Below are 26,163 nucleotides of genomic sequence, written 5' to 3' on the forward strand. Positions count from 1 at the left end.
CAACCTGGATGTCCATAAATCCATGGGCCCTGATGGGATGCACCCGCGGGTGCTGAGGGAGCTGGCGGAAGTCATTGCTAGGCCACTCTCCATCATCTTTGCTAAGTCATGGGCAACAGGAGAGGTGCCCAAGGACTGGAGGAAAGCGAATGTCACTCCAGTCTTCAAAAAGGGCAGGAAGGAGGACCCGGGTAACTATAGACCGGTCAGCCTCACCTCCATCCCCGGAAAGGTGATGGAGCAACTTGTTCTTGGTGCTGTCTCTAGGCACATCAAGGATAGGGGGATCATTAGGGGCAGTCAACATGGCTTCACCAACGGGAAGTCTTGCTCAACCAACTTGATAGCCTTTTATGAGGATGTTACCCGGTGGATAGATGATGGTAAAGCTGTGGATGAGGTCTATCTCGATTTCAGTAAAGCGTTTGACACGGTCTCCCACAGCATCCTCGCAGCTAAACTGAGGAAGTGTGGTCTGGATGATCGGGTAGTGAGGTGGATTGTGAACTGGCTGAAGGAAAGAAGCCAGAGAGTAGTGGTCAGCGGGACAGAGTCCAGTTGGAGGTCTGTGTCTAGCGGAGTTCCGCAAGGGTCGGTTCTGGGACCAGTTCTATTCAATATATTCATTAATGACTTGGATGAGGGATTAGAGTGCGCTGTCAGCAAGTTCGCTGATGACACAAAACTGGGAGGAGTGGCTGAGATGCCGGAAGGCTGCGCAGCCATTCAGAGAGACCTGGACAGGCTGGAGAGTTGGGCGGGGAGAAATTTAATGAAATATAACAAGGGCAAGTGTAGAGTCCTGCATCTGGGCAAGAACAACCCCATGTACCAGTACAAGTTGGGGGCAGAGCTGTTGGAGAGCAGTGTAGGGGAAAGGGACCTGGGGGTCCTAGTGGACAACAGGATGACCATGAGCCAGCAGTGTGCCCTTGTGGCCAAGAAGGCCAATGGCATCCTGGGGTGTATTAGAAGGGGTGTGGTTAGCAGGTCAAGAGAGGTTCTCCTCCCCCTCTACTCTGCCCTGGTGAGGCCGCATCTGGAGTATTGTGTCCAGTTCTGGGCCCCTCACTTCAAGAAGGACAGGGAACTGCTAGAGAGAGTCCAGCGCAGAGCCACAAAGATGATTAAGGGGGTGGAACATCTCCCTTATGAGGAGAGGCTGAGGGAGCTGGGTCTCTTTAGCTTAGAGAAGAGGAGACTGAGGGGTGACCTCATTAATGTTTATAAATATGTAAAGGGCAAGTGTCAAGAGGATGGAGCCAGGCTCTTCTCAGTGACATCCCTTGACAGGACAAGGGGCAATGGGTGCAAGCTGGAGCACAGGAGGTTCCACTTAAATTTGAGGAAAAACTTCTTTACGGTGAGGGTGACTGAACACTGGAACAGGCTGCCCAGAGAGGTTGTGGAGTCTCCTTCTCTGGAGACATTCAAAACCCGCCTGGACGCGTTCCTGTGTGATATGGTCTAGGCAATCCTGCCCCGGCAGGGGGATTGGACTAGATGATCTTTCGAGGTCCCTTCCAATCCCTAACATTCTGTGATTCTGTGATTCTGTGATTCTGTGATCACAAAGCACATCAGTGCTGGGGCAGGAAACAGCACCTTCTCCTGACTCCTGCTCTGCTCCTCCACCTTGACCCACAGACCTGTTCAGCTGCTCCTGGGAAATGCCTTTCCTACAAAAATAATTTTCTTTAAAAGAAGCCAAAACCCTCCTCACTTCATAATTCTTAACACATCAATACTGCTCTAAGGCATCAGGATAGCAAAACATTAAACTCACTCAAGGAGAAATACAGTCCTGTTTAGCTTCATTGCAGCTAACAGTTGCTTGCAGAACAAGGACCTTTAAATGCTGGTTAAAACCTAAAATAAAAGTCTTTTACTATACTAAGAAATCAGGATGTGACAGATTACTATTAAGTCAAGAGTGGAGCACTGCACAGCACAGGGACGTCCTGCCTGAGGCCAGGGGCTGGCTTCACCAAGTAGCACCCAGCTACTGCCTTGGAGCAGCCGTCCATGTTGCTGCTGCTTCTGCCCAATCCTTTACTTCTTGGTCAAAAGACAACATGATTACTTACTTTTCTCTAGACCATCTTCAAGCAAACAGTATCAAAATTTGTTTGAGGGCTTGATGACCGCAATTTTATCAGTACTGAGTGAAGACAAAATATTCGCTTTTTTCATCTTAAAACACTGCATTTGTAAATATCTCATCAAATTCTCCTAAACTGGAAGACAATTAAATATCTGATGATAAAAAAATCCCCCAAAAAACTAAGTTTCCAGTTTTTTTTCAACATGAATATAAGAGAAAACTTCTTTTATCTGTTTTCACAGCCTTTTGGCACTCAAATTTAATTAATGGTCATAAATTCCAAGAAATACTTTTTCCAAAGCACCCTTTAAGAGCCCTCACTTCTTACCCAGTTTATTTATTGCATGGGGATTTAGCCAAGGTGCAGTCAATAAGACTGCAGCTACCTACTCATCTAATCCCCTGCTCATCCACATTCAGCAGAGCGTGCCAGAATTTGGTTGTTCGATTCCAGTTGCAGGGAGCCTGCCCCATCCCAGAGCAGCGAAGGCTGAGCAAAACCTGCCCTGCAATTGCTCCTGTGGCAGCAGCAGAAAAAGCAGGAGGCCCGTCTCTCCTGTGATCTTTCCTTTTTGTTGGCATACAGACAAAAAACTGCACTCATGCAAGGCATTACAACTTGGAAAAAAAAAAAAAATTTAAAATGCAGATACACCCTCTCCTCCCCAAAACAATATGGGGGTATAAAACTGAAGGAAAGTTGTTATTAAAAACCATAAACCATGAGGTAAAAAATTATAGGTAGAGTAAATGAAAAATGTCAAGAAGTCAAGATTCCTGGCACAGGAAAGGGATGAACATGTACAGGATAGATAAATCCTAGAACTAAGAGTATCACAATTCAAGAATCTAAGATTAAATTAAGACTAAGATTAAATCCCACAAGTGTATGGTTTAAAGGGTGAAAATAAATAAACTGTCAAACATAAAGTTTTAGTTCCAAATAAATTCCCTTTTCCTTCTGGAAAAAAAACAGCATACATTAAGAATTAGATGCCAGTCAGCAACAGGGAACAACCAACAACAGGACAACAAGAATTACACTAAAGCAGAGATGCAAAAGTCATAATTGATGAATTATTATTTATTAGAATGGGAAAGTAAATTGCCGTTTTGGTCATGTCAGACCCAGTGGGCTGCATACCAGTGAAAGATAATAAATAATAGTCTGCAGCCCAAGGAGTTTATAATGTGAGAGATGCAGTTAATAAAACAAACAAGGGGAACAAAGCAGGTAGACGTGGAATAACAAATTATGACCACAGCAGCTTTGAAGTGACTGGCTGCTCATAACTGTTGATCTAGCTCTTCTCTCCAGCTGCTAACCTGTATTAATATAGCTAAAAATACTTTTTCTGCTTTTTTGGTTATCCTTATTGCTTTCTCTTTTAAGAAAATGCTATTAACTGCAAAGGAGTTGTGTATGGCAGTAAGTGGGTCACAAGCCATATTCTGAAAGCACTGGTGAAAATGCAAACATTTTTGAACTCCTGATTTAGGCAGCATATATTTTCTAGACTAGTTTCTGTTTCAATAGTTTCTGTGTTTTACTGTTTCCTTCTTTTTTTTTTTTCCCCTGTGTGTCTCCTAGGAGCTGCCTGAGTCATATCCCACATGGACTATGGAGAGCTTCAGCTACTATGGCTTCATCTCTAACATTCTGTGAAGCACAGTGTTCTTAATTAATTCCTCAGACACCCAGCAGACGGAAGCTGCCACCTTTTTCTACCTTTTACTGCTCCCTTCCACTTCCAGGCATGAACGGCCTGGGTCCAAGCTGGCAGCCTTTCCCAGTTGAAGCATTTTCCCTGAAATGTGCCCCACAGAAAATGACAGGGCTTGGCTGCACACAGTTCTGGCAAAAACAGCCTCCAAACAAGAGAAAAAGCCCAACAGTTTTCATCGAGGAGAGATGTCAGCTCCTGAGGCTTGTACCTTCTTGCAGAGAGCAAGCTAAGTGCTTCAGGAATAAAATTAAGTCAAGGTAATAGCAGATTTGCACAGTTGGTACTCTCATAGAAAGTACATGCCAATCTCACACTAGACCAGGACTAGTAAATCAGCTTTCCAAGTGCAAGAGTTGCACAGAAGAGAGGCAGAGGTGCAGCAAATTGTGATTTTATCTTATGTGGTTTTGGGGGCGAGACTCTGCATTTCACCCATACTGCACCCAGGGACACACACCCCCTGCACAGACAGATCATTCCTCAATAGAGATCAACTTCATTTGTTTTCCATCAGGTCAGGGAAATTCATTTGATTGGCAAAGAATAGGATAGGAGAAGTACATCAGCAAGCTGATCCTTTTGAAAGGAATAGGTTTATTTCTCCAGCTGCTGAATAACACAACACTGGGTTTTTTTAATTCCTTAAGAAGAGTCAAAATTAACAAGCAGCATTTATGAATGTGATACAGCCTGATTTGATCAACGTCTTCTCCCTATATTAAGATGTTTGTTAATCATTCATTCCATAATTTTCCTAAACTGCTTGCTGAATACATTAAAAACTATGCATCTCTATACATTCAATTACATGCAGAAAATTTCTATTGCTTGACTGGGGAGTCACGATGCCAACAGCTCTCATAGCTTGCCATCTCTGAAGACAGAATCATACTTGATACTTAGTATAACTAGGCTTTTCATCTTAAACTGTAATTACTTTCCACTTCAGAACTACAGAATGAAGCATCTTCCTATACTTAAGCCTCCCAGCGCATGGCCAGCTTGCAAAAATCAGACAAAGAACAATATCGATTTTCTCAAAGGAGTAAGATATTTGCTAACTGCCAAGAACAAACCGTAACTATTCATGTGTAGCATAAGAAATGACACACATTACTCTGTCCACATTCTGGAAAATCATTGCAGCTGAATGAAATCTCAGTTTAACACAAACCAAGCAATATGAAAAACTAGAACAGCCTCTAGGAAATTAGTAATGTATATGTAAAGAAAAGGATAGACCCACAAATAAAACCTTTGCTAACAATGGGAAGGAATAAACTTCATTGTAAACACTTGCTGTTTCAAGAAAAGATTCAGCAGGAACAGGTTTAAATGAGATTTGACCGAAAAAAAAAAAATCTTACTACCTGCAAGTTATATACATGACTAAGTATTCAAGAAAAAAAAATGGCATCAGCACTGCAGCTGAAATTGCAACTCACTTGATATAGAGAATAAAGAGGCTGCAATTCCAAAAGGCTTCCATACATTTTATATCTTTATACACACACGTACATACACACCCATTTTCATGCTTTCTCAGTATCCTTCCACAGCAAGTCATTATAACCACATCAGAGCAAGGGAGTAAGAAAAGGCAAGCAAACAGAAAATGCCTTTAAAGAGTCATTAATCACAACATTGCTTATTAAAGAAGGGAATGAAATAATTAAAAAGCAGTTTCAAACCCGCAATCAGCAGCTTCATCAAAACAACAGAAATCCTTACCTGTGTATTCTTATTCCTGGCTTCTCTCCTTGCTGCTTTTTCTTTTAGCCTTTTCTCCTAAAACAAACAAGATGCACAGTTTTAAAGCAAACTTCTGTTTTTTTTTTTCTTTTAATATTTTAAGATTAAAGTTGAGACACCTAGATACTTTTAATGCACACATGCTATACTGGTGGTATTCACCCTACAAGTTACTGATGAAAAACGATAAATAAAAAGATCTGATTGAGATATTATTCATTCTTCTTGCTCTTAAAGGAAATAAAACTACAAGAATGGTTCAAACTCACATTTTGTTGTCACTGAGACTTGTTACTCTTAAAGGAATGATGCAGCTAAATATTTTGACAGTCAGTATTTGTCTCTAAAACAAGGTAGTTGAAATGGCAGAGAACCCACTTTTATTTCTCAGTGGCTTAATATGAAATCCAATCCATTCGACAAACTAAAATGATAATTTTCCTAACTTCAGAATTGCTAAAGTGACTGGGGAGTGAAAGCTAAAACATGTTCTCCCTAGCTTTCCTATCTCCGTTATTAACAAACACTCTACAATAGCATTTGCTTAGTAATTGCATCGATTCAGAAACCATAACCAGAACAGAGATTCTCCTATGGGAAACTGAGCAAAATGCAGTGATAAAATTCATTCAAAGCTGCCTGCCAGATTTCTGGGCATACAAAAGTGGCCAAGACATTTAATTCAAATGACATTTATTGATGTTTTTTTCATTGTTGTTCTTATTGGGATTGGTTTATTTTTAAACCACCTAAAGGATTGTCTAATTTAGACTCTGTCAGGTCCTTGCAATTGAACATCCTTTAAATTATCTATTCCATGAGGTAAGGACAGAAATTCTGGTGAGGGCACATTTCATCTCACTCATGGGCGTAACAAGAAAGCTACAGCTCCAGCAGCCCTGGTGCCATATCATCATGATGATGCTACCATAGCATATTGGTAGGTACTACACAAAGTTGCTTGGAAAAGCAAATGGTATGTGCCATTTTCTATTCTCCCAATTGCCGAAACTACAGAAGTGTTAGCTTACTTTCCAACTCTCTTTCTGAGTAAGTCAACCTCTTCTCTCCAAATCAAAACTAACCAGAGTTCATCCCCTCCACAAAAGACAGGGACAAAACTGTATGAGGTTTGCGTCTCTGCTTTATACAGTTCTCCGATGCTGTGTGCAAAGCTGTCTGGTATAAACACCTCAACACACTCAGAGCTACATGCCAGGGCCTTCAACGCATGTTATGAAACAAAACAAAAACCCCACCACTCTAGACAGATACAACACAGCTATCTTATTATTTCAGGTTTGTTAAAGTAAGAAAAAGCAATAAAAAATAATAATTGAATTTAAGGCCACAGCGGCATCATAAGGGGCGAAAGAAGCCACCAGGACCAAGTACTGTCTGGTATGTACACAAGCAGTCTGCTCTCCAACAAGCTAGACCTAAGCATCGTGACCTCATGGTCATAACATGGTCATCCATGTTATGATTCCTTCTCTTCTAAGTCAAATTTATATTCATTTCTGAGCATTTTTACTTATGCTTTTCTAATGATTTTACTGAAGTTTTCCACCTTCACCCACTCTGTTTTTAAATGGTTAGTTGCACATTCTTCGCTCTTTGGGGTCACCATTGGGGTTCTCTCATTTTTCTGCTAAAACTGTGATCCTTTTCAAACTTTCCTGCTGGAAAAAGTGAAAGAGAACAGAGCTAGAAAGTAACACACTAGATATTACAAAGCAGGATAAAGCAGCTTTTAAATTGGATAGTCCAGAAAATTTTAGATAGAAAAATTCTATGGTATATGAAAAGACAGTGTCTTAACTACAGCCAGAGGCTTAAGCCAATAAAGGAGCAGTCAAAGTTCCTGCTCAAGGGATTTACAACAGAGCACTGAAAAGACAGCTATGAAAGCAGGAGATTGACATAATGCCATAGAAGAGAACTATGCCAGACAGCATAATATATGTAAGTCTCTAAAGAATGGTAAATACACAAAAAGATTCTGAAGTTGATAGGTGCAGAGACTGAAATCAGGAATACAAAAGAAAAACAAGACAGAGCAGTAATCAACAGGAGATACTGTCTTTTTTTTTTTTCTCTTATTTTTTTTTTTTTTTAAGGAGAGAGAGAGGATTTGGTTCCTTGTCAATGGAAAACAAAAGCAGATTTTGCGTAGGGTGCATCTACGTTGGCACTGAGTTGGAGTCAGGAGTGCATTTCAGAAGCCAATGTCCTCATCAGGCCAGTTCTCACTGTGTTTCACACTACAAGGCAGTCTTCAGGAGCACAGCTAACACACTCCAACCAACACTGGACATTCACAGGGTCACAGGATCATTCTGAGAGGAACATCAGGGCGTCTCTGGTCCCATCTCCTGCTTGCAGCAGGGTCAGCTCTGAGATCAGGCCACGCTGCACTGGACCTCATCCAGCTGCATCAAAATCCCAAGGCTGGAGACTGCACATCATCACTGGGCAACCTGTGCCACCGCCTGACTGTCCTCACACAGAAAAAGTTTCCTTTACATCCACACTGAATCTCTTGTTTTAACTTATGGCCATCATCTCTTGCCCCCTTGCTCTGCACTGCTGTGAAGAGACCAGCTCCACTGCTCTCCTCTGTAGGCATTGGGGGCTGCTGTCAGGTCCCCCACAGCTGTCTCTGCTCCAGGCTGAACCAGTTCCCTCAGCCCCTCCTCGCAGGACTACCATCTCGGTGATCTCAGCTGAACTCACTCTAGTTTGTCCATGTCCTCCTGTACTGGGGGTAGTGGTGGTGTGTAGGATGTCATGAATACTGAGTAGAGGAATGACTTCCCTCCAAGTGACTCAGTTCAAAGCATCAGGTAAGATCTAACCCAGTGTAACCCCCCACCACCACACAGCATGAAATCTGGTTCTCAGCACCAACTATCTTACTCTGCCATCTTGCTCTTACTGAGCTATTTTGCTTGCTAATGCAGGAATAGCCATCAGGCTTTAACTTAGACTTCCATTCTGGAAAACAATCCTATTAAGGCACAGCTTAAATTTATATGCAGCTTCAAGCACAAGTGTAAGTACATACAGTGGGGCTGAACAAATGCTTAAATACTCTTCCCTGGTCAGGACCTTATTTCCTATTACCTAGAGGACAACTGTATAATCTACTGTGCCAAGGTAATATCCCCACATAATAAAGACACCCTTTTATATGACTGCATAAAACCCAGAAATTAACTACCTTGCCTTAGGTTACAAAGAAATGCTACAGCACAGCCAGAAACACAGATGTCCAAAGACTCAGATGAGTATTTTAACCACGATGTCATTAATTCTCACATTGCTACTGCTAGGAAGAAATATGGGCCCATGCAGACACACCTGGACAACGTACTGTAAGACAGCTGTAAAAAGTAATCATCAAATGAGGTGAAGTTGAACCAATCAAACAGTTGGATATTGATTTATTTCATGTGAATAGATTCTGTTTATCTATGGATAAACCTGTAACTATCTGTAACTACTAAGCTGTCCAACATTAGTTTTCACACATGGGAAAAAATAACAGAAAAGTCTGGATTTTCTTGGAATACCTACAGTGTAACACAATAAGAATGCCAGATTTTATCACTGTTCTATCAAACTATAAATCATTACTTGTTAAAAATAGCACATAATTTAGAGATGAAAAATCCAATTTACTAGGGCAGGAAAACAAGATTTGTTTCAAGGTATGAATACTTAATTATATATTACTGGCTGACACTGTTATAGCATAACTTCGTAACACAGAACCATAAGCCTGTCAGATAAAGCTCTAAAACATCACAATCCGATTAAACTCTCTTATCTACAATGGTGAAGTCTAACATCCATATTTTCTTTTGCGTTTATATTGAATAGCTCTCCTTTACACCCATATAGCACCTTCTTCACTGCTGAAAGATCTAGTCATGCCCTTTCCAGGCTATCAACACTGAGGATGAGAAAGAAGTTTAACCAAAAATCAGTGCAATAATTTGTTGTAGCTTAACTTCTAAGAAAGTGCTTCCAGCCCCTTTAGACCAAACCCAAACAATCTCACCTTAAAGGCAATAGCCAGAACATTCATTTATCATCTTAAGTCAGCAACACGGCGTATGCAGGTTTTAAATAGTGGCTAAATGCAGATTATCTAGACATCATGTAAGGAGCAGTTTGGATAGATGAAGAACCACAGGTTCATGGACTTATGAAACAGGAGAGGTGATGGGGTCAATGTGCCTGACTAGCACAACACACTGCAGTGGTTATATCCTGGTTTAGAAGAACGTTCTATCTAGGTTTTAAAACATTTCACTGAAGGACAGTACACCACAATCTTTCAAAACTAGCTGCTGTTACTAGTTACTGCTGTTACTAGTCTGAGCCTACGTATCTTTGATTTTTAGACCCTCTCTAAAGTGCCTAACTGGCCTCTCGACCGCTTTGAAGGAACCCCCCATTATCAAAGTTTAGGTCTTTATGTAGGCACACGCTGATCATGCTTCCTCTTAACTTTCTCTTTTGCAAGGTGAAGAAAATCAGCTCCAGATGTCTCTCAGTAGTTAGGTTTACTTTTCTAAGTATCTCACTCTCTCCCCAACCCTACCTGTCACTTCTGTTTGTATATTCAATAATTTTATCAGCCCTTTTGATCTTGTCAGAAAACGCCCACTGCAATAGTTCACATTGACCTGATCAAACACCATATCACCCAAATCTTTTTCAACGTCTGTATCTCTAAGGGAAGAGCTCTCAGTCCTAAAAGTCTAAATTTCTTATTCCTAGAAATTCATATTTCTGCCTACCTTAAAACACAGCTTGCTTTGTTTGAGCCCAGCTGAGCAAGAAAGCTTTTCTCCCGTGCCACTAAAAAATTCTTGAAATAATACATTTCCCATGGAACAAAGCCCATGGACCCACTAGAAATATCTACTTAATCAGAAGCCACTGGTTTGGGATGTGCCAGTTACTGAGGTTTTGGTCCATTTAATTTGTGCCATGTTTATTTATTACTCAAAACACTTAAGTGAAAAGCCTTGCAGAAATTTCAGTGTACTCCATAGATGTATTTACAAACCAGATTCTACTCTGATAAAGACACATAAACACACACAGTTCACTACACATCTACTTTGCAAAAAAACACACTGGTTAGCATTATATTCCTTTCATTTAGTTCTTCATTAATGGTGTTACACAGCTCAGAGACTTTCTTGATCAGCTTTTTTAATATTTCCCGCAAATTATCTTTTTTTTTCTCCCCAATTACAAATCTAGTTAACATGGATGGTTAATAACCTCAGTAATCACAGAGATGAAAGTTTTTAGTCATCATCATATAATATGGCTAAATCATTTGGCTTTCAACTAAACAAAGAAGAGTTATGGTTATTGAAACCTTCTACCTTTCCTGCACTAGAACTGACAACAGAACCAGCTCTGCCTAACAAGGAGCCAAAACCATGGATAAAGCAGCTTCTAATATACGGAAAAGCTACTCACTGTCTTAACTCTGAAGTTAAGAAGTCTGCCACTGGCTTCTTCTCACATGCATATTTCCTCTTTCTTTCACGGTTGGGTTTTAAAACAAAAACTCATACCCCTTTTACTTCTCCTTAAGACTCCAACACACTTATTAAAAAGAAATAGTTTAACATTTACATTCCATGTTCTCAAGTTGAGGCAAAAGAAATAATGAATAGTAGCATGGCAGCTCTCTCTAGCTGGTGAGCTTAGGAATATGTGAAAAATCTATATATAGACAGTTTAAAAGCTAATTTTTTAGTTATGAAAAAAGAAAATTTTGAAACCTAGAAGTTCTTTCCTGTCCCCCTCCCAGGAAATCCCCTCTTCCTTTGACTTTCTTCTTTCTACAGTTGATTAAGAGTTCATTTTACTTTGTTCAGAGGGTTAACTGTGATATTCAAAAAATATAGGGTTTATTGTCATGTACTATTAGCAGCTTTGTTTCATATAGTAATTTTTCTTTCAGCTTTTTAATTTGTAAAAAAAATGTACAATAAAAGGCTCCTTTCTTTCTCTTTTGAAAGAGTTTGTACATAGGTCATAACTGCTCAGACTTACATTAAATCAAATCCTCTAGTTGGTGATATACTGTAGTTTTACCAGACTACAATTTCACTGAGCTCTTCTATTTGCTTACCTAAAGGCAAGAAATAGTTTCATTCAATACAACTAATGCATGTTATGGCATATTTAGCCTCGAAAGCATTAAAAAAGCCTATGGCAAACCTATTTCCCGTAAAAATTTCATGTTCATCTGAGTCATCTGAAGTCTTTTTACTTAAATGCTCAAAAACTCCTGCAGGTTTTGATAAAAGATTTTAACGCTGAGTTCTAAAATAATTGATCCTTTACATACTCATGCCGTAATTTGGAGCTACCAACCTATTCTATTTAACAGCTGAGGTAATGGTCTACCAACATAACAGATCTCAGAGTTAGCCAAGCTTTGGAACAAATCACTCTGTTACCTGGAAAAATCTGGCTTCCATTTGCAAATATATCTTAGTTGATACCAGTACTTGACACCATTTCTCAGTATTTTACTATCTCGTGTTATTTCAGTGGGATGTAGTTAAGGACAGTCAGCTGTGCTGCAGAAAATACAGAAACAGCTGTTCAACAGTTCATAGCATCTCTCACATACTGGCATCAGCGTACTCAAGAGCTGGTTTCCACCCAAATTTTAAAGCACAAATGTGCTCTGAAAAGTGACTTAATAAATGGCACTGTGATATCCCCCATTTGTCTTCCCTCAGATTTCACACCAAGTTTATGCTGCTTACATGCAAAATATGTTTTTATTATTATTATTTTAACTGCTCAGCTTGCAAGCAACTTGGTATCTGAAAATCCGTCTCTAATAAATATGGCACCAGCCCATAAAGCCAGATTACTATCTTCTAAGCTACACAATCAGCACACACATCAACAAACACAGAATCCAGCTGTGCCCTCTTCCATGGTGGTTTTGCTCTGCACAGGTGGATGGAAGAAAAACTATAATTAGTGAGAACTATTTATTAATTACTTAAAAATAAACAGAATGGGGGAGGACTGAATATACATTAAGTAAGAAAATTCTGTTTCAGCAGTCACTTTTTGGCCTTTGCTACATTTTATACTGCTATGTAGTTTAGTATTTGTCTTGTTATTGAGATTAGCAAATCATCTACATGCAAGCAATGCTCCAATCACCAAAAGCTAACATTCCCAACTGGAAGATAAAATTGAATCAACTTTGTATTTCTTTGAATATTATTTCAAACAAAAATCTGGAAATTAAGTACAAAATTGGTTACTATTAAATAAACAAATCTTAATACCTTCAGGGAAAAAAAGCAAAAGCTTTTTTATTATTTTGTGTTTGGTTTAGTTTTTTTAAATCTTTTTTTTTTTTTTTTTAATCTTAACATTTGGTTTTAGAAATCTATTAAATAATCTCTTCAAGCAACAAAGTATATAAACATAACAATGTAAACCTCATCTGTAGCACTGATGTTAGAGCTGTTTACTTTATAGGTAGGGAAACTGAAACACATAGGCATAGTATTACCTATTTAAGACAACACAGGAAAAGCGTGGCATCAAAAGCATGTAAAAGCACACACTAAACAAGCAGTGGAAAAAGTCTTAGAAGCAGTTGGGAAAAAGGCATTCTCATTTAAAAGAAGAAAAGACAAACTAGCAGAAACTGACCCTTAAAAGGACATAGAACGAAACCAACACAGGAAACCAGCTGACAAAACTGAAAGTTATTCCTTTCTCATTTAACACCTGAACACACTGAACGTGATTTAAGGATAGAAAATTTTTTTAGAAGTTGGTAAGCAGGCCATTTGGTTTAAACATATGTATGTTTAACATATATATCTTGTCACAAAAGCGATTTGGGATGTTCATTGACCGAGGAGGAAAGGGACACAAGGTAGGACACATGTATACATACAGTTTGTTTCTGACCAACAGCCTTCCAATAAGGAAGAGATATTAAATAATAGTAGTTAAAATACAGATGCAGTCCAGTAACCATCTTTTTTGTGTGCAAATGGCATCTGAGCCAGATTCTGAACCTACAGAAATCAAAGGGATTCTTTCCAATGAATTCACAGACCCTTGCATCCCACCCTGCATGCACATACACACACACAGACAGAGAGGTAAAGGTAACCCTAATTCAACTCAAAACAGTTTCAACAGAATTACATCAGAAATTAAGTTAGTTAACGTAACAGTGTTTAAAAGTAACATTTAAAGCTGTGAACTAAAATCTCAATGACAAAGTCAATGGGAGTTGCACTGCAAAACACGCTAGTATTTTCTAGAGAAAAGTAGAGGAAAAAGGCCGATGAAGTTGCACTTCATCTGAATCTGTGGTTGCTTTTGGTTTTGAAGGGATGATACCATTTAAGAGTGGGAATTGATAATCTAGACAGGTCACAGACTCTTCAGCTGTATTAATGCAGCTGCTCTTAAGAAAATACCCGGGTCTCATATACCAGATCCAAGAGAAGGCAGAAAAAACCCACAACTATCTGCATCTGCTAATGCAGATATAGGTACCCAGCAGTACCCGAGTCCTCAGCAACCGAAGGGTGCAGCTCCTGTCAGAAGCTGCTAGGTTGCCCCAAAGACCCAAGACAGGTAGAGGTCAGCATTTGGGCAGTTGTGCCATTACATCCTCCATCAGGACAAGCAGCCTGGCATGGAAGCTCCCTTATAGCAGTAGGTCTGCAACTCCACCTTAGCTGAAATTAAGTTAAGCCTGCCCTGCTTCAGCCTCCACCACAGCTGCATTTTCCTGGCATTCATCTGCATAGGGTGTACACAAACAAGCTACTTGCAGTTATTTTATTTTCTTATTTTTCACATCAACAAGATGCAGCCGAGATCTCTGATTTTGCTGGAAAACTCTTAGAAAACATTCGAGGGCACTTCAAGCTTTAACTGTAGCTCATCCAGCTGCTGAAGTGAAAGAAGAGCAAACAATGAGCAAGCCTTTGCCTCCGCCAGCAGCACAGTGAGGCCGGATGGATGCTGCTGCTAAGACTGAAAAGGGATGTCTTTTGTTATTTCAAACACTTGTCAGTGTCCACTCCCCTTATCTTAATAGCTCTGCACTTGGAACATAACAGCAGCACTGCCTGCACACAAGAGCTATGAAAGGGCTCAGATAGGCTTTCTAACAAAGTAATACTCTCTTGATTTATTTTACACATCTGTCCATGTCTAATAATTTTCTTCTTTGCTTTTCAGCTAAACACTCCTCTCAGCAGCAACCTCTTCCCTTTATATTTTGCTCCTATGCTGGCACACTCATTACGTGAGAGAATTTTATCGTCCTCACCCAGCACCACATTAAACCAACTGTACAATTACACTGAAATCTGACAAATTTCACCTCAAAGTGAAGGACTATTCAATAATATTGAATAATATTATTATAACGTGCATAATACTGCACCGAGATTTTTTTCCTTTCAGATTATTTCCTTTGAAATATGATGCAATCTCTCTTCAGAATTAATGTATTGATTGATTTCAAACTACAAATACTATTTTTCATGGGTGCATTTACCTTCCAGCATACTGAATGGTTTGCGCTTTATAGCATCTATTTTTCTTGTTATTAATTGCATATAATTACTTTTAATCATGAGTAAAAATTTGATAAAATAAAGAAAATCCCTGGGAGGTCTTCTCTGTTACTTGAACTGTTATACACAGTATTCAACAATCTATTACAACATGCTACAAGTACTTTGAGCATTATTTTATAAAAATATAAACCAAACATGTTTAAATCATAACTACTCTGTCATCAACAGAAGTCATTTGCAAAAGCAGGATTGGGAGTGAGACAGAGCCTAGAGCTCCAGTTGGAGCAGGGCTGCCAAAGGAAGGGGCAAGGCGCAGGGCGTCCGCCCCTGAGCTTTCCCATCTGAGCCGTGGCTCAGCCAACGCATGGGGCTGCTCAGCCAAGGCACGGGGCGATGATTGTGGCAGGGGCCGGAGGCAGGAGAGAAGTGAAGGTTACAGCATTACAGTAGGAAGTAAACCCCAAGGAATGCAGAGTGGCACAAGATACACAATGGAAAAATAATCCACTATAAATATCAGCTGACATCTTAAATGACATGGTCATGCCATTCTACTCCTACTAGTTAAAATTACCAGCATTACTGCACGTGGGTCAGGGCAATCCCAAACACAAACACAGGCTGGGCAGAGAATGGATTGAGAGCAGCCCTGAGGAGAAGGACTTGGGGGTGATGGTTGACGAGAAGCTCAACATGAGCCAGCAATGTGCGCTTGCAGCCCAGAAGGCCAACCGTATCCTGGGCTGCATCAAAAGCAGCGTGGCCAGCAGGTCGAGGGAGGCGATTCTGCCCCTTTACTCCACTCTCGTGAGACCCCACCTGGAGTACCGCGTCCAGCTGTGGGGACCCCAACATAAGAAGGACATGGAGCTGGTGAAGCGAGTCCAGAGGAGGGCCACAAAGATGCTCAGAAGGCTGGAGCACCTCTCCTCTGAAGACAGGCTGAGAGAGTTGGGGCTGTTCAGCCTGGAGAAGAGAAGGCTCCAGGGAGACCTTCTAGCAGCCTTCTAGTACCTGAAGGGCGCCTACAGGAAAGCTGGAGAGGGACTTTTTACAAGGGCATGTAGTGATAGGATGAGGGGGAATGGTTTTAAACTGAAAGAGGGTAGATTTAGATTAGATATTAGGAAGAAATTCTTTTCTGTGAGGGTGGTGAGACACTGGAACAGGTTGCCCAGAGAGGTTGTGGCTGCCCCATCCCTGGCAGTGTTCAAGGCCACGTTGGATGAGGCTTTGAGCAACCTGGTCTAGTGGAAAGGTGTCCCTGCCTGTGGCAGGGGGGTTGGAACTAGATGATCTTTAAGGTCCCTTCCAACTGAAACCATTCTATGATTATATGATTTTAAATATAAACTCACAGTTTGACTCTAACCTTTGGCCAACTGCAGGTTGTAAAGGAAAATAATTCTTCCTTCGTAAGTGAACCTACATCTCTTTTTCAAGTTCCTACATCAAGTGCATCTTTCATAGGATCAATTCAATTCACGCAGATTTTAGGTCATCACAAGGTGGCCATAGTTCTCCTAGTACTCTCTCCAAGCATCTAGATATTCTGTATAGCTGTATAGTACCTGTTCTTCCCCTAAATGACCCCAGAAATCTTCATGTTTTAAGCACCAGCTCTAAACTCAGTACTGAGGCTGTTATATCGTCCCTAGTGTTATAACTCCATTTCTCTTCCTCAGAGGATGCATCCTTTCCAGATTCTAAAGAACTGTATGTGAATTAATATAAAATTAATAAGGTTACAGTCTCTCTCCTACTCTCTCCCCCCTATATACTGATGCAAAAATTATTAGAATACACTCCTTTTGAAATCCATGTTTAAATCTACCTGGATGGTCTTTCTAGGGATACTTTGAATGTAATAGTGCAGTCTGTAAGGATATCCTGTTAACAGTGAGACAAAGACAAGAAGGAGAAAAAAGTAATAAACTGCACACCAAATACGCTAACCCTAATGAGCAGTAAGGCAGACAGTAACAAGAGACCTGAACTCTTAAGTCACTGATAGACGAACACTAAAGGAACCAAAGAAGCACAACCTTGAGAAGGTTCACACAGAACTTCGTAACTTATAAGAACAAGAGAAACAGGTTTATTTACATTTGTCAATCTCATGGGAAGAGAAAACTTGTTACAGAATACTTGAAAGGCACTGTGAGACTGTGCTGAAAGACCAGCATCTGGAAAAACCCACGGTCGAGGCCAGTGACTGTGTAAGGGCCCTGTGGTGTGGGTGTGGATATTGGACATACTTAGGGCCCACACTATTATTTAAGGGATCAGTAAATGTGAGTGTGCTTGTGAATCAAGGGAGTGAGGGTGTTCATAGTTCTGCTAGCAAAACGTCAACCCTGATCAGCCAATGAGAAGGAATAAGCTTGTGCTGCCTGTGCTGTTCATGATTATGTGAGTGCTGCCTGCATTTCTTTTTTCTGCCTCTCTCGTCTCTGTGCCTACCCAAGTGTGCATTGTGTGTGCGCATCTGTGCGACACGTGCAGCCTTGCTAGGGCTGGGTCTGTAACCTGGCACAGCAGCCTTCATCTAACAGACCTGCAGAAGAAACCTCCTGAGTTGAAATCCAAGGAATTTGGCTTCCCTTACCAGTCTGCAATCTTCCATTTTCAAGAACAAATTTTAATCAGAAAGTTATCGAATAAATTCACTGGTGTAAGTATACTCTTCCTGAAACTGCAAGGTTTTTATCTTATAAAAGTCTTTTCATGAAGTCTGGTATGAAGAATTCCCTCTTTTAGCCTTGGAAAGAGCTAATTCAGTAATAATATTTGGGAGAGCAAATATACAAAGGGTGAAATATCACAGTGTATCCTCCTCATTACCACTGTCCACTCTCCCATTAACAAATGCGTTTAGGGAACAGGAGACAAACCAAACACAGGTACTCTGTTTCAATCCACTTTCTAGAATAGTTCTGTACCTTCTACTGAACTAAGAACAGTACAAGCAAAGCTAAGAGACCACATAACTTTGGACTTCGGGTGGTACAAATCAGCACCATTTCCTTAGCACAAGGGCCACAAAATATCTCCATTTCCTCCCAGCAACAGCAGCATCTTCTGGAAGATCCCCTTGTGACCTGAAGTCTAACTGCTGTCATAGCACTACAACCATGGTCGTTTAACTTCTTCCAGGGAAGTACTCCCTGCTCCTTGCGGTGTCAGGCCCCTGAAGACAGCCTCAGTTTGTTTGCTACTAATACAGCCCAAATAAAATACAATAAAATTACTTCTATCCCTCTTCTTACATTGATCATTCCAAGTTCACAACATATCTTACTTGCTGGGAAGTAAGGTAAGAAATAAGGCTCCTGATCATTTTTCCATCAGCACCAATGGGCGTTTTTCTGAGCTTGAGTTAGTATACAGAAAGAGAGATTATTAAGAAGCGAGACGAATCCCCTTCTGCCACTATTTTCCTCCTAACAACAGTGCATTTTCAGCTGAAAATTTGAAAAATGGAGTGCGAAAACATGTTCTGCATACTTTATTCACTTCTCCCTTTATTGTTGTTTATAACATATTACACGTTTCAAAAGAGCTCAAATCTATACCTCTCACTGGGCTGTCATTAAATATCCATTAATGCAGAATTCTTTTCACATCATCTTGATCAGTGTTACTGCCCTTTCCTTTGTGCTCAACTGCTAAAATTTACTTTGCTTCCAAAATTTCAATGAGCATTAATTACACCACAATCATACCTCAGATTTTTATTTATTTTTATCCATCTGATGTTCAATTTTTCCCCATTTGCAGAGGAAAAAGAGGATAACAAAATGTGAGATTCATGAAGGAAACATAATTACAGCATAGATGCTTTGCAAGCTTCCACAAGCCTTAAGGTACTGCAACACACATCTCATCTAATCCGAGCATCTCATGAATGCACCAAAACATATTTCTGATTATACTGACAACTGTGCTCATTTAAATGACATTCACAAATGGATTTAAAAGCAATGGCCTGTGGATACTTTCTGAATAGTTCTGTTCTTCATCAAAAATGGTTTCACAAGGACCGTTCATATTAAGCTGATAGGCCATATTAATCTAAAAAAGCTATTTCACGCAAGTTTTGATTTTAAGAAGTTAATTTTTTTTTCCCCAAAGATCTTTTATCTTCAAGATTATACTGAAGAAACCATAAGAGGGAGAGTCTCAACAGAAGATGACCTATAAAATTACAAGTTTTATAAAAACGTTGTATTTTCCACAGTGTGTTTTCTACATCCACTCAGAATATAAAGCAGAATCTGAACCCATGTGCAAGATACAAAAAACTGGATGAAACAACATATGCTTCCATAGCCTTCTGTAAATTATTTTATTATTCTAAGTCACCATTTTAAAGCCAATATAGAGACTTCGGGGATTAGCATACATTCAGCTTCAGAGGACTTTTTGATTACTGATGTACCTAACCATGTAGCAGACTGCTACATTTGGTTTATACAAAACCAAAACACATTTGTCTCTAGTGGTCTTCTGATCTACCTATATCATAACTTCAATAGAGTTAGCATGTTTCAAAAATTGATTTAAAGAAAAATATAAAAACTGCCAAACATACAAACCAGGAAACTACACGAAGCATCAGCTGCAGTAGGAAGAAAAGGAATTAAGAGAAGGAAATACGAATCAAGATACAGACATTTGAAACTTGCTGAAATTGAAGGAACAGAACAAAGTTAAATTAATGAAGAAGTTAAGCAAAGACCTTGAACAAATCTGAAGCAAAAGCAGAGAGGAAAAATTTAACCACGGCTTTTTCAAAAAGCTCAGAAGGAGAGAGAGTTGTAGGAGAATTCATTAACCAACATGGAAAACCAAGAAACAGAGAGTTTTCACATCTGTTAGAAAGATGTCAAATGGACAAAGAAAAGATCTACAGCAGTCTGCTTGCAGGAAGGAAACTAAAACAAAGATGGGAATGAAATAATTAGCATTATTGCAGAAAGGAAAGGTCAGAGGACAGAGTTCGTGCTATGCCATGTTGTACTTTGGCTGATAGTGAAGTATGGAGGATTTTAAAAGAAACAATGACAGTCACAAGTGATGGATTTAAGACTTTGTATAAAAGGGACTGCTGAATGCCAGTGAGGGGATGTGTAAGATGGGATGAAAGTATGTGACTTTCAAAAGCTCCTCTTTCAATGACACAAGAAGGGGCACTAAGACATCCATAACGACACAAAATCTGAAGTCACGAAAATAAGAGAGACTCCCAGTCTTTTTGTTGCTTTCATATCGTTTGTTGGTAACACACTTGAATCTCTTTTAGGTTTCATGCTCTCCCTCCAAATGCAGCTAAGAAATAACTTACACCACTAGCCCGTCAGGCTTACATACACAACCAAACTTTTGACAGCAAATTCAAACAACAATCCTGATCAGGCTTCTGCAGTACAGTCATGATACATGGACTTGGGTAGTTCTTCCTCCTTCACATCACTGAGATGCCAGACAAAGATTCAAACTCCACTAAGTATCTGCTGCAGAGTGATTATGTTATCTTTTGGGAAGGGAAACCTTATGAGGCGGGAGAATTTTTAAATATAATTGGGTAGTCACTGTGAAAGTGGCCACGTAATTCCTTTTTACTGTACAGTAGTTCAAATTTTTCCCTAGCATTCTTTCGTTAATGAAGGACTGATGAGAATAACTTCTTAAGCCAGGTAACAGACAGCCTCACCAGAAGGGATGTGATACTGGACCTATTGGCCACCAACACAAGTGAGGTAATCGGTGATGTCGAGATTGGAGGCAGCCTGGGCTGCAGCAGTCATGCACTGGTGGAGTTCACAGTCCTGAGGGATATGGGTTAGGCAAAGAGTAAAGTCAGGACCCTGAATTTTAGCAAAGCAAACTCCCAGCTGTTCAACGAGTTAGTCAATAGGACCCCCTGGAAACTGCCCTCAGGGATAAGGGAGCAGAACAGAGTTGGCAGATCTTTAAGGACACTTTCCACAGAGCGCAAGAGCTCTTGATTCCCAGGTGTAAGAAATCAGGCAAGGAAGGCAAGAGACCAGCATGGATAAGTCAAGACCTGCTGGTCACAGTAAAGGGCAAGAAGGAAATGCACAGGCAGTGGAAGCAGGGAAAAGCATCCTGGGAAGAGTATAGGGATGCTGCCCGGTTGTGTAGGGATGGGGTCAGGAAGGCCAAGGTGCGGCTGGAGCCAAACTTGGCAAGGGACACAAAGAATAATAAGAGCTTCTACAGGTATGCCAGCCAGAAACAGAAGGTCAAAGAAAGCATAACCCTCCCGACAAGCAAGACTGCCAAACTAGTAACAACACGAAGAGAAGGCTGAGGCACTTAACTTTTTTGCCTTAGTCTCCACTGGCAACCTCTCTTCCCACACCTCTCAAGTGGATGGACCGCAAGTCAGGGACTGGGGGAGCAAAGTCCCACCCACTGTAAGAGATCGGGTTTGTGATCACCTGAGGAACCTGTACATACATAAGTCTATGGGACCCGACGAGATGCATCCCAGAGTCCTGAGGGAATTGGCTGATATAGTTGCCAAGCCACTCTCCATGATATTTGAAAAGTCATGGCAGTCAGGTGAAGTCCCCAACGACTGGAAAAAGGGAAACATTGCATCCATTTTTAAAAAGGGTAGAAAGGAGGACCCTGGGAACTACCGACCTCTCAGCCTCACCTCTGTGCCTGGGAAAATCATGGAACAGATCCTCCTAGAAGCTATGCTAAGGCACATAGAGGACAGAGAGGTGATTCCCAAGTCCTGCCTGACCAACCTACTGGCCTTCTATGATGGAGTGACAACATCAGTGGACAAGGGAAGAGCTATGCATGTCATCTATCTGGACTCCTGCAAGGCCTTCGACATGGTCCCCCACAACATCCTTCTCTCTAAATGGGAGAAATATGGATTTGACAGGTGGCCTGTTTAGTGGATGAGGAATCGGTTGGATGGTCACATCCAGAGGGTAGTGGCCAATGGCTCAATGTCCAGATGGAGATCAGTGACGAGTAGTGTCCCTGAGGTATCCATATCGGGACCAGTACTGTTTAATATCTTTATCAATGACATGGACAGTGGGATCAAGTGCACCCTCAGCAAGTTTGCAGATGACACCGAGCTGTGTGGTGCAGTTGACACACCTGAGGGACGGGATGTCATCCAGAGGGACCTGGACAAGCTCAAGAAGTGGGACCATGGGAACCTCATGAGGTTCAACAAGGCCAAGTGCAAAGTCCTGCACCTGGGCTGGGGCAACCCTCAGTATCAATACATGCTGGGGGATGAAGGGATTGAGAGCAGCCCCGCAGAGAAGGACTTGGGGGTACTGGTGGATGAAAAATTGGACATGAGCCAGCAATGTGCACTCGCAGCCCAGAAAGCCAATGGTATCCTGGGCTGCATCACAAGAAGTGTGGCCAGCAGGTCGAGGGAGGTGATTCTGCCCCTCTGCTCTGCCCTCATGAGACCCCACCTGGAGTATTGCATCCAGCTCTGGGGTCCTCAGCACAGGAAAGACATGGAGCTGTTGGAGTGGGTCCAGAGAAGGGCCACAAAAATGATCAGCGGGATGGAGCACCTCTCCTATGAAGAAAGGCTGAAAGAGTTGGGGTTGTCCAGCCTGGAGAGAAGGCTCCGGGAAGACCTTATTGCAGCCTTTCAATACTTACACAAGGCTTATAAGAAAGATGGGGACAGGCTTTTTAGGAGGGCCTGTTGCGATAGGACAAAGGGTAATGGTTTCAAACTAAAAGAGGGTAGATTCAGACTAGATATAAGGAAGACATTTTTTACGCTGAGGGTGGTGAAACACTGGGATGGGTTGCCCAGAGACGTGGTAGATGCCCCATCCCTTGAAACTTTCAAGGTCAGGTTGGACAGGGTTTTGAGCAACCTGATCTAGTTGAAGATGTCCCTGCTCATTGCAGGGGGGTTGGACTAGATGATCTTTGGAGGTCACTTCCAACCCAAACGATTCTATGATTTCATGACTTGCCCCACTGACAATGCAATAGATTCCCAAAAAGTATTAGTGAGAAACCAATGGCTGAAATGGGATACACTAAAATAATGTTTATCTATGACACTTACCTATGATTTCTAAACTATGCCATAGAACTTCTCCTTATAGTGTGAATTTAACTAATTACATATTTTCTGTTAAGAAAAAATTGAATACCTGCCCCACATAATAACAATGTAGCATCTTCATGGGTCACTGGAAGTGTGGATCTTCTGATCACTAGACCAGCTTAACAGGACCCAAGAGAAAGGAGGTAGTGCTTGTCTTTGCTCAGATGAAACACAAGAGGAGGACTTGACGTATTTTCCCAACTATTACTGTTACAGTTATTTCCTAAGCAGCAACAACTGACTGAAGAATCCCAGACATAAAGGATAACTTAGTAATAAGGTAGTCTCACAGAAATACATTAAATCTGTGTGGCAGCCTTCCCTTATATAGCCTGTATTAATTTATACATAAAATGAATTGGTATCTCAAACCTGAATGCCTTCTGAAGTGAGGGTGGAGGATCATCTTTAACCACAAGGTTAGTGAGACTATGAGGAGGCAAATGAGGTTCTGCCAAAGTGTATCCTGAACTCTCACCTATCACCTTCCTGCCCCTTCTGTCCTCTTAAGTTTCATCTCCTTTAAATTTGCATAAGTGAAAAATTATGATACTAAATAGTTTGTAAGACCATTTCAAAAATTAATAACACGTAGTCCTCGCATTCATCCGTTATCTGGAGAAATCCAAAGCCTTCTCACAATGACTAACAGAACAATCCCTGAACTCAAAGACATCCAGCTGCGTTCCATACGACTGGTACATGACAAGGTCAGAAAACTCTGCTTTGGTCCATGACAAATAATACAGAAGCAGTTTGCAAACTTATGGCCTGCAATTTAAAGATTTTTAAATGCCAGAGAGAAGCCAGACTTCAGATACTGAAGTTTTAAAATTACAGCCAAAATTATACGACACTGTTTGAATAATTCATGAAATAAATCCTGATAGCCCTAATAACACCGATGCAAAAAGTTCGCACTTTTGCCTACCTGAAATGTAATACTGAATGTTGAGAGAGTGGTAGTCTGAAGACATTTCAGAGACACTCTTTCACCTCCCCATCCCCCTAAACATCTTCAGTATTTGTTAGAGTATATATGCCAAACACCACTTTCTTTTTGTGAAACCAACGCTTCCAGTGAACGCTGCTTAAAAAAAAAGAATGCTCCCACTAAATTCTTATCAGATTTTAAAGTTGTAAATAAAGCTCCACTGTTACCAACAACTGGTACTGCATAAGGCTTTGTGTTATCCAGCTACTTATGTCAGAACAGTCTTCCTGTGTACAATGTGGTCCTGAAAAAAACAGTGAATTCAAATGACCTGTACTACACTTATGTCACAATATATTTAAGTATTTTTCCCTCAATGAGCAATCCATGTCACAGTATCTATTTCCGCACTTCAGTAATTGCGGTAGAAATCAACTTACCCTATGTTTTTCCTTTACTTTCTTCCTGTATTCTTCTTTGTCAAATTTGTCTTCTTCCCGCAGTATCTCTTTCACTTTGTCTAAGTTGATACCACTGGCATCATCCTCCTCATCTGCTTTCGCCAAACTGGATTTTTGCACAGGTGGCCACTGCTGTACTAACTGAATTATACACGTTAACAAGAAAAATGATGGTTAGAATCATTTTTTCCACATCAAAGTTTTGATGCGCTAAATATTCCAATACATTATTTTTCTAGACTAAATAAAAAGGTCGTTTGCAAAGGAAACAAACAAACAAAACTTTTGCACAATACAGACTCGGATCCCTTATTTAACATCACACTCAGTCAAAAATGAGTATTTGAAAATAATGTCTCCATTACACCATATTATTGTTTAATGGTTCAGTTGAACAACTTCCCTTGTTTTTCTCTCTTTGCCTAATGGAACAAATAATTTATAATCCTGCTAGTCATTTTGGGAGAAAAATTATATTTGCTTTCAAGAAATGACTCTCCAAAATATATGCAACAGAACAAAACACTAGTAAATCTAAATAGTATGTTCCAACAAATTAAATGAGAAAAAAAAAAGACGAGATAAGCCATCATCACACAGTACAGGAAAAACTGTGACTGCAGGTTCATGTCTTGGGGGAAGCAAGGAGGACAGATGTGGAGGGTTTTATTGGTTATTGTATGAAAACTGGAGTGGAAATGTTTGATGATTCAAGTTTGACTTGTGGATGACATGCTGAACACATTCAGCTTCCCTTAAATATCTGAAACTCTAAAGCGAAGACAAAAACCAGATATTCACCAACAAATATCCCCATCTATCTTATACCTCGTGGTATGAGCAGACATCATCTGGGGACAGTCTTTGCAAAATCATTCTTGCTTGTGGACTGGCAGAGTAGTAACTCTTAAAAAGAAACTATATGGCAGAAAATGTAGAATGCCTTTCAGATACAAATGCAAAACCAAACGTTTAGGACTCCTGAATGCACACAGGGTGTTATTCACCTGGATACTGACAAACCCAACCTACTGTTTCTACTTCCTTTCACAAAATGGAATTTGTGCACTTGTATTTTCTAGAAAGATACATTTCTTAAAGGAGTTTTATTTTATCAAAAAGAAGCACGTGGAATAGAAAAGTAAAACTTTAAAGCACAGTTTTACACAGCTCAGAAAAAAAGTAGGAACAGCATCCATAGATGCAAACTTTATGTTTCCTTAAATGTTACCCCTTCTCTATTGTGCTTCTTTTCTAACTATAATCTTTGTGCTATTTTTTTTCCATCTCTACTCCTTTTTGCTTCATTGCATAGATAAATAAAACATTTGGATACGTATTTTAAGATAGACAACAGCTTTTGAATATCTAAAAACATCTGAAGATAAAATTTCCAGTCAATGGGGCAATCTC

The 26,163-nt window shown here is 40.4% G+C and overlaps 1 protein-coding gene across 1 annotated transcript in view; it reads right to left on the reverse strand.

The window, feature by feature from the left end:
* Positions 1-26,163, reverse strand: part of DDX10 (DEAD-box helicase 10) — a 219,636-nt gene that overhangs the window by 62,141 nt on the left and 131,332 nt on the right. Inside the window, exons 15-16 of the mRNA XM_068424731.1 lie at positions 24,730-24,891; positions 5,563-5,619 (exon numbers count right to left, since the gene is read on the reverse strand). Coding sequence (XP_068280832.1) covers positions 5,563-5,619; positions 24,730-24,891 — 219 coding nt within the window. The remainder of the gene's footprint in view (positions 1-5,562; positions 5,620-24,729; positions 24,892-26,163) is intronic.

Source organism: Nyctibius grandis, chromosome 2, assembly GCF_013368605.1.
Source record: "Nyctibius grandis isolate bNycGra1 chromosome 2, bNycGra1.pri, whole genome shotgun sequence".
NCBI classification, from domain to species: Eukaryota; Metazoa; Chordata; class Aves; order Nyctibiiformes; family Nyctibiidae; genus Nyctibius; species Nyctibius grandis.